The sequence below is a fragment of the Pelodiscus sinensis genome, chromosome 14 (assembly GCF_052426305.1).
Source record: "Pelodiscus sinensis isolate ZL-2025 chromosome 14, ASM5242630v1, whole genome shotgun sequence".
NCBI classification, from domain to species: Eukaryota; Metazoa; Chordata; order Testudines; family Trionychidae; genus Pelodiscus; species Pelodiscus sinensis.
The window spans coordinates 18,892,984-18,905,654 of NC_143065.1; the positions used below are offsets into that span (position 1 = coordinate 18,892,984).

General features: G+C 42.6%; 1 protein-coding gene across 1 annotated transcript; it reads left to right on the top strand.

The window, feature by feature from the left end:
- The first annotated feature begins 1,380 nt into the window (after positions 1-1,380).
- On the top strand, positions 1,381-11,289 carry PYGO1 (pygopus family PHD finger 1). The gene is made up of 3 exons (XM_089782014.1): positions 1,381-2,103; positions 7,817-7,902; positions 10,044-11,289. Exons 1-3 carry the CDS (start codon positions 2,055-2,057, stop codon positions 11,172-11,174), a joined length of 1,266 nt encoding a protein of 421 aa, XP_089638140.1. The 5' UTR covers positions 1,381-2,054; the 3' UTR covers positions 11,175-11,289.
- The last annotated feature ends 1,382 nt before the right edge of the window (positions 11,290-12,671 follow it).

The following is a 12,671-nucleotide window of genomic DNA, read 5'->3' on the forward strand; positions in this document are numbered from 1 at the left end:
AAAACACTGAGGCTATGTCTACATTGGCAAGATTTTGCGGAAATACTTTTAATGCAAGAGTTTTTGCGTTCAAGTATTTGCGCAAGAGAGCATCTACACTGGCATGTGCTTTTGCGCAAAAGCATCCATGCCAGTGTAGATGCTCTCTTGCGCAAGAAAGCTCCGATGGCCATTTTAGCCATCGGGCTTTCTTGTGCAAGAAATTCATGTTGCCTGTCTACACTGGCCTCTTGTGCAAGAACAGTTGCTCTAGAGGGCTTATTCCTGAGCAGGAGCATCATAATTCTTGCGCAAGAAGCACTGATTTCACACATTAGAACATCAGTGTTCTTGTGCAAGAACTCCCTGCCAGTGTAGACAGGCAGCATGTTTTTGCGCAAAAGTGGCTGCTTTTGCACAAAATCATGCCAATGTAGACACAGCCAAAAAGTGTAACTATCTGTACTAATCTTTGAGCTAGCCATCACTCTGAATCCTTGGATTGTGTGTTTTATCACTTTTTTCCCCTTTTCTTTCAGATTCTAACCTCTTAAAAATGTGACTACACCTGAGGTATTTTTGGAAAGTGCCTAGCACTTTATGGGCATTACTGCAATCCACATGAATAAGATTGTGAGATACAGCACTCTTTATGGCTGGAGTATATAGTGGGTTGTGATATACTATAGTGAGTGGCTTGTATTGCTGTGTCCTGGCTGTTATTAGATGGAACCAGAATTCTCCTCAGCTGTGTAGCACTGGCTGGGACCTATGTTGCTAATTATAAAGGGAGATTTCCCTGAAGTGTACTGTGGACTACGTAATTCTGAGTTTTATCTCTGTTGCTGCAGCAGAATGTGCTACTGTGAAGTCTTAGACCTTGTTTATACTTGAAATGCTACTAGCAGCACAATGCACTGCTGTAGCACTTCAACATGGGTGCTGCCTATGCCAAGAGGGGCAGTTTCTTTATAGGTAAGCCACCTCCCAGAAAGGTTGTAGGTAGGTTCATGAAAAAATTATGTCTATTTAGCACTGTCTATAGTGGGGCTTGTGGATTTTTCCTACACTTTCTGCTGGGTGTTGTAGTTGACTTAATTATCGAGTGTTCCTTTGTCAGGGGGACTTATAGCTGCCCAGCCCTGCAGTTACACACCTGTATTGCTAGTGTGGATGCTTTCTACACCAGTAACCAAGGGATTTTTCCATTGCTTAGTTAACCTCCAGATTTTTCCATCAACCTGCTTACCTCTACTCTGGGAGGTGAAGTTTCCATAGCTGTGGGGTGAATTTTTGACACCCCTGGGCCCTCTAGTTATAGCCACCTTTTAAGTGTAGCTCACACCTTCAACCCTATCCTGCAATTGGACTGTGCTGGCTGACCTCAATGTCCACATGGCGGCAGTTTGCCTGCAGCCCGGATTTAAGTGGCTGTGCATTTGCTACAGACGGGTAATGCAAACCACCGGGAAAACTACAGCGGAGTAGCCAGGGCAAAACACTCTCCCGGGCGCTAGAGCCCGTTTAGAAACTGGGTCTCGGAGGGGAGGGAGCGTTTCCCGGACTTCTCCCCAGTCGATCATGGCAGGCCACCGGAGCGGGGGGAGGCCATGGCAGTTCCCGGCCCCACTGCAGGGCTTTGGGCAGGCGTGGGGCTTGTCTCCGCAGAGGGCGCTGTACGCAGCGAAGGGGACGCGCTAGCCTGACAGCCCGGCGGCAGTGGGCGCCGAGCCAGGCAAGGCACATGCCTGCGATATGCAGGGGGCTCGCCCAGCTGCGCGCTCCCAGCCCCCTCGAGCAGCCCCTCGGCCGCCTTGCTCGCAGAAGCAGCCCCCGGGCCGCTGCTGAGCGGAGCGCGCCCCGCGCCTCGCCGATCGGAGGCGGCTCCGGCACCCTCCCGCTCCCAAACTTTGCAAAGTCTGGCAGCTCCCCGTGGCCGGCCCGGCTTGCGGCGGCCGCGGCAGCCGAAGCAGCAGCAGGCGGAGGAGGAGGAGGCGGGGTGCGGGCCAGCCGCCGCCGCAACATCAAAGCGCCTCGATTCCTGCTGCCGTGGGAGCCATGCGCCGCCGTCTGTAATGTCAGCGGAACAGGAGAAGGATCCCATCGCGCTGAAGAGATCCCGAGGTACAGCGGGCCTGGGGGGCGGGAGCTGGGCTGCCCCCCTGGGGGCACTGGAGGGACAGCCGGGGGTCCTGGGCCTAACTCCGCCGAGGAGACATTGCATCCTCCCGCTCGCAGTCAGCCAGAGCGTCCCCCCCCCCGCCGCCGCCCTCTGCCTGCCGCGGGGAGCCGGAGGCAGCGCCTGCATTCCAGGCGTCTGGACTGCCCCTGCTGCATTCGGGCGGGCAGGGCGCTGCTCCAGGCGCGGGGTGGACGCTTGCCCCAGCTCGTGCTACGCCCCCTGGGGCTGGAGTGTCATCTCTGTGGCTGTGGACTTGGTGGGCCGCTTGACGCGTGATGTTGCGATCTGTTTTATGCGTTGCTCTGGCGCGTTGGTCCGCCTCGGATAGCAGCTCTGCTCATCTGCATTTCCTTGAGCGCCGAGGGAAGGCTGCACGATTAGGCCCCGATCCCGAGAACTGATCTGCAACGGTGGACCCTGCAGTGGATCGGTTTACAGGAACGGAGCCTCAAAGTACAAAAGTTAAGGGGAAAGGATACGGGAGCGTTGTTAACTAGCCCATGTGACACACGTAGTATTTCTAGTCATTTTCTGGATGTGCAATATATTAGTATGCATTGTTAAGTGTGTATAGTACAGCGCATAGGCTGCTCCATGTGCCCGTGGTCAGGCCCCTGCACAGAGAATACATTGTATTTCCAAACTTTGCGTGTTCACTTTCTCACCGTTACTACTAAACTAATCTTTGTTGTGTTTTTTTAAAAATTTGTTGGAAAAGAGAAGAAATATTACCTTATGCTAATAATGGAAGAATTTGTATGGATCTGGTGACGTTTTTGAAGCTCACAGCTCATTGAAATAACTTAAAAAACAACAAATAGTCCTGCAGCACCTTAGAGACTAACAAAAATTGTAAATGGTATGAGCTTTTGTGGGCACAATCCACTTGCTCATATCATTTCTATTTTTTGTTAGTCTCTAAGGTTCTGCAGGACTGTTTGTTATTTTTAAAGGTTTTTTTTTCGTTACAGACTTAACATCACTACCCCTCTAAAACTTCATTGAAATGTATTGGGAAAGTACATCCATCCACTTCTGCCTAATTGCTGCTGCTGCTGCTGTTTGGTTGGAGATCATTTCTTGCTTACCAGAGCAGCAACACATCTTTTTGCATAGTTATGGATGTATCTTTACAATGGCAAAAGACAGACATTTGTTCTGGAATGAAATACTGGAATGTTCAGCATGTCCCTGAAAGGACTGAAAATTGTGGTGAAATAAGGTCAGGAATTCATTGCTTCTTTTCCCTTTACCTCTGGAATTTTTCTAGTGTTCTTGATGTTAGCCTTTTTGGGAGGTGGGGGGAGGACAAGGATTTTGCTGTGTGTATTTCACACACACTTTTACAATTCACTTTTTTCAGTTCTAGCAACACCAGAAGAGCAGTAGATTATGTCACAGAAAGATTGGGATTCCTTAAACTAATTTAAATAATAGGTTCTAATCCTGCAAACCCTGAAGTACACATATAGCTTTATACATATGAGTAGCTAATTGACTTCAGTAGGATACTGCTGAAGGGCATAAAGTTACATAGTTGCATAAATCATTGCCAGATTCGGGCCACGGCAGATGCTCATTGAACCAGTACCATTTCACCCCTGTTTATATTCTTCTGGTTGGTTATTTCTTAATACAAAAAACCCACACCCATACCTAGCTAAGGTACATCTTACCCATCAAGGGGTTTGTCCCCAAAGACTTATTTGTGCTTTAATTCACACAGTGTAAAACACTTGACTGTGCTTACTATGTAAAGCACAAGCAGTAAAATCTTTGTAGAATCAAAGCTTATTTATTTACATACAGAGTTTTAAGCTTCACCTGCCTTGACAAATGGGTGAACTCATTTTTTTTTTCAAAATGTTGAGAGGAGGAGGTAGCTTTCACATGTAACAAGCATATAAAGTCTAAGCCTTTTTTGGGGCGGGTGGGAATAGAAAACTGTGAGTGTCTTTGAACAGAGGATTGTGTTGAAACCATTTTGCAACCTTAACTCCAGTATGTTGCAAAATATCAAAATGGTCAGTGTATTGTTTAATGAAAAGACTGGGTGGTAGATACAAAATGTGATTTTTCTGGTTAGTTTATTATGACTAATTGATAATGACCCTTGTTCACTTTCCTTAGTGGTACATTAGGATTAACATTAATTTTCCTTTTATATATACATTAAATTATTTATAAAATCCAAGAGGAAAAACACATACATTCATAGGCCTAACTTTCATTATTGGCCTCACACAGAGAAAGGTGAGAGCTGTATCAAGCAATCTTGCAAATTAATAAGCATGCAAGTAGCTTTACTTATGTGAGTAGCTCCATTGACTTCTTTGGGACTGCTCACATGAGAGAGGTTGCTCATGTACATGTGTGTCTGTGAGATCAGATCTTTGAGCATGAGTTTTTATTTAACAAACCTCACAGAGCTTTATGAAGTATTTTTGAACTGCTACAGTAAGCTGAGCATTCTCTGGTCACATACTTAACACTCTTCTCTCCTTGTTTTCAGCTGCTGAATTTCAGTAAAAGAGCTAAAATACATTAAATGCTTTCCAGATATTTTTCCATATCCACATTTGCTCTTGTTGACACGAGAATGGGATGTGAACGTGAATGGGAGAATTGTTAGCGTAATTGTGAATGGAAGAGAAGGTGTCAGAGACAGTTTCTGTTAAATTGGGATATATTGGTAAAAATGTTTGAGAACACCTGCTTGACGGAAAACGGAAAAGTTTGAGGAGATAGCTTTATAGTTTATCAAGCTATGATATTTTTGTCTGGAATATTTCTAATTATCCTTTCTTCCTGCAGAATTTGTATTGGAATATTTGGTATTTATAATCTATAGGTGGCTATACTTTATATAGCACCATAAGGGGACAGGGCATTTTACATTATAAACTGTGAAAATTGGACTTCTCCCTGAGTCCCAAAGAATTCTTCTCACTACAAATTTGTTGTGATCTGATGTGGTATGTTAACACTTGAACAAGATAAAAGTTTTCTCCAGCCTGATATTTAATAGGATTTTAATTTACCAGTTTACTTCCAGTTAAAAGGATTTGAGGCAGTCTTCCTCATGTGTAGTAGAACACTTGTCTTCCTTGTGTGTAGTGAAATATTTTACAAATTGTAAATTATATATAATACACACGCAATATGAAATATGAGATGGGATTTTAACTTTGACAGCCAGAGCCAAGAGGAAGTTATTAAAGCAGATACAGAACAGGATTCCTCCATGAGCTGGAAGCAATTTTCCTGAAATCCGTGTTCTAAAGCAGTATGAGTTATCTGAATGGAAATTGTCCCAATGGTGCTTGCTGCCCTCCTAGTGAGGAGACTAAGATGAATTCCCTACTGACTGGCAAAATAGTAACTTTGAAGCTAAGGAATATATTACAAAATTGAAATAACTGGGTGTATTTTAACTTGTATTCACTGGGCCCTAGTCTCCTTTGTGTGGAAACAGCTTTCTGATACTGTGTGTGCAAAGCAGCTGTAAAGCTGGTTCAGCTGCTTGCTGGAGAATTCTGAGTGACAGAGTTGTTGTAATGGTTCCTACAGTGTACCTCTTCCTGGCATAGGGAGCATGTGTGGGGAGAAAGGTGTATTCATATGCCCCAGTAAAACACAATTACCTTCAGATTACTCTTCTAATTTGTGCTAGAGACCTGAATTGGCATGAGAACAGACCATGACTGAGATGGGTGAGGCACAATTTGGACTAAGTCCTCCTTAGCTGGGCTCAAGGATCAGAGCCTTTATTGCTATGGATCAGATTTTCAAATACTTTTAAATCCTTCAGTGGCAGATGAGCAGCTAGTGGGACTTTCAAAAGCACCTAAACAGAAGACAATGGGAATTAGGCAGTTAAGCAGCACTACAGCCTATCTGTAGATACCTAATTGTCTTTTAAAATTTGACCCTGTGTACCTAGAGTAGTTTTTCATTCAGTAATAACATTTTTTTCAGTGCAGCAAAATATTTGTATTTTGCTGGAGTTTACATTTATATCATGGTAAAGTTTTAATGTGAATTTTAAATACAGGGCAACATCATACTTTTCTAAACAAAAATCAAATGATAGTACAAATCTGAGTTCAATTTACATATATTCCATTGTAGGTAGCAGCAAAGAATCATTGCTTATCATAGTGTTTTAGAAAAAATGTAGACGGGTTAGTATCAGAATGATCAAAGATTGGTAGTGTATCTGTTCTGTATGAACGGACTGTATGGCTATGTCTAGACTGGCATGATTTTCCGCAAATGCTTTTAAAGGAAAAGTTTTTCTGTTAAAAGCATTTGTGGAAAAGAGCATCTAGATTAGCACGTATGCTTTTGCGCAAAAGCACTTTTTGCAGAAAAGCGTCTTTGCCAATCTAGATGCGCTTTTGCGCAAGAAAGCCCCGATTGCTATTTTCACGATCGGGGCTTTTTTGAGCAAAACAAATCTGAGCTGTCTACACTGGCCCTTTTGCCCGAACAGGAGCAGCATAGCATTTCTGCAAGAAGCACTGATATCTTACATGAGATCATCAGTGTTCTTGCGGAAATTCAAGCTGCCAGTGTGGACAGCTGGCAAGACTTTCCACAAAAGCAGCTGCTTTTGCAGAAAAACTTCACAGTCTAGACACAGCCTATCTGTATTGATGATTCTACCAGGTTAAAATCTGTCACCTTTGTACTGTCAGTCCATAGCTTTTCAAAGACTCAGAGTTTGGCTTAAGGATTCTTTTCATCCCCAAAATAAATTAAAAATTTCTACCTCTACTATAATGGGGCATTTATCACTCAGATCTCCTCTATCCATCTACAGCTTTACAAGAGATTTAAAAAAAAAGTCATTTACAGGATCCTTTGGAACTTCAGGTGTCTGTCACTTTCTGATGAAAGGTATAGCAGAACTTCAAATGAAGCATTGGATTTTCTTTCTGTTAGTTCAAGTGAAATAAGTGGCTCAAGAAGATAACCATCCCTTGGAAACTGTGATTGTACCAAAATACCTTTTTCTTAAACTGCTACATAAGGCGATATGGCCCTTGCAAAGAATCTCCTCGTGTGGCTCATTGATTATAATGGGATTTTTCTGGGGATGACCTTTTGCATAATTAAGACTTAAATTTATGGGAATTTGGAACTGGCAAGCTGAGAGCCTTGTCTCAACTGCATGCCAGGTTTCCAGGGATTTACATTAATAGAATGCCAGATTTTCATTCATAGACTTGTTTCTGCTTGCCCTTTCCTTAACCACAGACTCTAAATGCATTGGGAGTCCCAGGTTGATGAACATCAAATCTATGTATGTTAAGTGGGAGATGAATCTTAGACAGTTTCTTTTTGATGAGAAAAGAAATCTTAAGCACCAAGTTCTTGATTCAAAACCTAATTAAATTAATGGAAATCTTTCCACTGACTTTAATGGGCTTTGAATCAGGCCTCAGTGTTTTAATGGAAATGGACTCCTGTGGTTGTGTTACAGTGCTCTGTCCCTCCAGGTGTGTTCATTGTGTAGCCTCTGTAATTTCAAGCTAGAATTAGTGATACTTCAATGTTTCTCATTGGCTTTTCTTGGCATGACAAAGGCACACATGAATATAAAATCTTTTTAGAAACAAATGCAGAATTATATTTATTGAAATTTTGTAGGTGGTGACAGTGGATTGGATGGGTTAGGAGGACCAGGAGTTCAACTTGGAAGCCCAGATAAGAAAAAGCGCAAGTCAAATACACAGGTAAATTGCTTCTGGTGTTCTCGATTTTTTTTTTTAATAAATAATGCATTCAGATGTTGCTGACTAATATGACTATTTTTTTCATCTAGAAATATCAATTCTTTATCATGGACATAGATTAGTAGCTTTATAATTAAGTGCTTAGGTGAAATCTTAGATCACAGTCCATTATCTATACTGGTTACTAGTAATTCCTATTCAAGTTCTTTTAATATCAGGAGATTCCCCTTGCAGGATACAAATGGAATATAAAGTCTCTGGTAAAGATGCATAGAATGAACAAGCCGTTCATGCAGTCATGTGGACATGGTTCAGAGGAACAGAATTTAAATCCCAGCCTTCATCTGTTTGGTGTGAATCTTCAGGGTATGAGTGCTAGCTGCTGCCTTCCCTATATATGAAGATTTTTGGAGTAATGGATCCATGCAGTTCATGAACCCATTAGCCACACCTTTAGTGCTTTCCTGTGCAGGGAGCCATGAGGCACACTCAGTACGTTGAATTTACACTGTCTGGCTCTTCTGTCCACTTGAAATGTATGGTTTGTTTCCTGAAATGGGACTTGGAGAGAGTGTGTGGGAAGACTTAGAATTTGGATGCTAATGTAAAACAGCAATATTGTTCATCACTTATAAAATAGAATTGTCCTCTTCTGTGTCCTCTTAGCTGTGTATCTCCAAATATCTGTTCTTAGCTACTTAATGGCAAATAATTAAAATAATCTTATTGATATAGGACCAGTTACCACATTATGATGTGCATGCCCAATTCCCATTGACTTATGTGTCTGTTACTTTTTCTTGTTCACCAACTAGTGGTGAAAACTGCTATTGTAGGCATATACAGTTATTTTCAGGCTTTTGGATCTCTTGGTTGTCTCTACTAATGAAGCTTTCCTTTCATAGCAGAATGACAATTACTATAATGGTGCTGAAGATCAGATTCCTTCCCTTTTGTTACCTTTAATGAGGATGGCAGGGCAACAGAAATCTGGAAAATCATTTTCCCTAGCTTTGGCTACTAAATAGTTAGGGTCAAATTCTGTGCAAACTCTGCATAAGGCAGCTTTCTGGGGGCGAGCAGGCCAGAACTCTTGCTCCCAAACTAGACCAGAACAGGAGTGAATTACAAAGTCACCTTCCACAGTCATTTATGCAGCCTCCCTGTATCTGCTAAACCCACCATTGCTGTGGGGATTTAGATTGTAATTTGTGGGCCTGGTGGCCTTGTTCTCAGCTCATCCACCGTCCTATAAAGTGCTGTTGTGGAGCAGATCTCCCCGGTTTACAGAAAATCGAGAATCCCTCTGAGCAGACTGTCTCCTACCTGTACACCTTGTAGCACAGATACAATAATATTGCTGTAGCCTCCTCAAAAATAGGATGGGGCAAAAGAAAGATTTGCCCTTTCATTTAGCAGATTTAACCTGAGATGAAACTAAGAAAAATTTAAATGGTATTTAAACATGAGCTTTTATGTTTAAATTATGTAATTATTGGGGGAATCCTGCTTTTCTTAAGTAAAAGAAGGAAACAAAACCACACAGTGAACCTTTATAGCAATATGTTGTACTATGTGCAGTTCTTAAAAATAGGGAAATTAGTCTAAATCACTTTAATAGCATCATGAATTTTATTAAATAGCTCTTAAGACAAACTCAGAAAAATACTTTATTATAGCCACAGACCTCAGATGGTTTCACTACAAGATCTGTATACGAGACAGTGGCAGGATTAAACTCCTAATAAAAAGGTGAAAAAAAACAAAGGCAACATTAGGCCTATATACCTGCAAAGGGATCTACTTTTCTGGGGGCTGCCACATCACAAAAACCACTACCATAACTGGTGCTCATATTGGCAGTCATGCAAGAAAGGCCAAGGAGGAATGAACCTGGAGCCTGAACTGTTTTTTTTTTGTTTTTTGTTGGTTTTTTTTCCCTTTCTTTCTGATGAGATTTAAGGCTCACTGGCAGGGTAATGTGGGGAAGCTTTCACTAATTGCTGCTGCCCATGTGGCACCTGATGGAATAAACAAGACTTTGGTGCTACCAATCCAGCTTCTTTATGGTTGAAAGCCCATGTGTATTTGTAAAGTTTACAATAATGCTAATTTAAATGTTATATTCTAAATATTTTCAGGGATCTTCCTTTCCTCCTCCATCTGAATATGCTCCACCGTCAAATCCAAGCTCAGACCACCTTGTAGCTGCTAATCCATTTGATGATAACTATAATACTGTTTCTTATAAACCCCTGCCTTCAGGAAATCCTTATTTTAGCAGTCCTGGTTATCCTGGTTTTGGAGGCTATAACACTTTCAGAATGCCACCTCACATGCTGCCCAGAATGTCCTCTCCATATGGTGGTTCTTACACCCTCAGAAACCAACCACATCCACTTCCTCAGAACCCTGTGGGAATGGGTTTTAATCGACCTCATGCTTTCAACTTTGGTCCACACGATAACACAGGTTTTGGGAATCACCCATCTTATAATAGTGGTCAAATGAGTCAAAATGTCAATATACCCAGTCAGCACTTCAGACCAAATCCTGGTGAGAACTTTGGTCACATTCCTCCACAAAATACTAATCAAATACCGCACCCTGACATGCCTTCTAATTTTGGACCTGGAAGCAATCCAAATTTTAATTCCCAGTTAGAGTCAAACCACTCTTTTGTTCCACCACCAAACACCTACAATCAAACAAAGCCATCAGCACAGAAGCAAGACTTCGGACAAGGTGCAAGCAAAACTTCCAACCAGAATACCACAACACATCAGCATCACCACAGAACAGATGACATCATGAACCAAGGTAGTGCCGACTTAAAAAGTGTTAATCGAAACAGTGTAGTAAATCAAGAGAGCAACCATTCTAATAATGCAGATAACACTAACAGTCATGCTAATGGGACTCAGAACAAGTCCCGTCAGCCTAGAGGTACAGCTGAAGGATGCAGCTCTGAAAAGAGTAGCAAACCATCTCTCCATCCCAGTCGTCATGGTCATTCATCCTCTGAGCCAGTCTATCCGTGTGGAATTTGTACACATGAAGTTAATGATGACCAGGATGCCATCTTGTGTGAAGCTTCTTGTCAAAAATGGTTTCATCGGATCTGTACAGGTATGACTGAGTCTGCTTATGGTCTCCTCACTGCAGAAGCATCTGCAGTATGGGGATGTGATACTTGCATGGCTGAAAAGGATGTCCAGTTGATGCGTACTAGGGAGACAGCAGGGCCACCTGCATTGAATACTGATGGATAATAACATCTATTGATGCAGTATTGAAATGCATACTACAGAAGTGTAGCTGTTAATGGTGTACTTCATTTTCTATAGACAATCAAGTTTTTTCTTTTTTTCTTTTCTTTTGGTACTTTATCTTCACTAATGAAATTCCATATGTTTTTCTTTGGTTTATCTCTGTGAGTATTTAAACTTTGATCAGAAACACAGTGTTTGATAATCCAAAACATGACTGGTACTTGTTTGATAACAAGCAAGTTTTGCATTCAAATTAATTTCTGGCATCAATAATTCCAGAACATATGCCTTGATGAATACAGGCTGCAGCTAGTGCTGAACCTTGATGGTACTATACATTGGAAGCATTAGTTATTGTAATGTTCTATGAATGTCCATTTTTATTTTGAGGGAGATGGAGGAAGTGGCATAGAAAGAGGAGTACTAATGAACTTTATTTTAAGATGAACACTAAGGATTTAGATATTTTTTCTTTTTCATATGAAACATCATTGTGTTTAATTGTTTTAGTATTTGTGATGTTTACACATCAAAATACGGAGGCAAATATTTAAAAGCCGAGAACTGTAGTTTTGTGTTATTAAAATTCAGTATTTTAATAAAATATGTCATAGCATTACATTTAAAAACATTAAAATGACATCAAGCACTCAGATGTTAGAAAATGCTAGAATTTGGTTCTTATCTCATGTTTCCTCCTAGGTGTCAGGGCACCATGGGCGGCTGGTGCAGCTCCCAAACCCCACCTACAGCCCCACCTCCTCTGCTGAGGTCCCACCCCCCACCATAGGGAGGGGAGGAAGCAGAGCAGCGTGCCGAGCATGTGCCTCCCCACCACGAGGAGGGGGAGAGAGGAGAGGAGGCGAGTGCATGTACCTCTGTCTCCCCAGTCTGCAGAGCACCGGGGAGGGAGGAGGCTGTGCATGCCCCAGCTTTCCTGACCCCCGGAGCACTGGGGAGGTAAGAGGCCATGCAGCCCTTGTCCCTGAAGCACTGGGGAAGATGAGTGCTGGGGGCAGCAACACTATGGGTATGTCTACACTACCCCGCTAGTTCGAACTAGCAGGGGTAATGTAGTCACCCGCAGTTGCAAATGAAGCCCGGGATTTGAATTTCCCGGGCTTCATTTGCATGAAGCTGCCGGCGCCATTTTTAAATGCCGGCTAGTTCGGACTCCGTGCCGTGTGTAGCCGCGCGGCACGGAGTCCGAACTAGCTGGCATTTAAAAATGGCGCCGGCCGGCTTCATGCAAATGAAGCCCGGGAAATTCAAATCCCGGGCTTCATTTGCAACTGCGGGTGACTACATTACCCCCGCTAGTTCGAACTAGCGGGGTAGTGTAGACATACCCTAAGTGCCCATGCCTACAACAGGTGTTCTTGGGGGTGAGGTGTAAGCAGGGCCATGCCTGGTGATCTGGGAAGGCAGAGCCTTCCCCCACATAGACTACTGGATGCTCATACAGGGCACCAGATGGCAGAGCATTAACAGCACTAG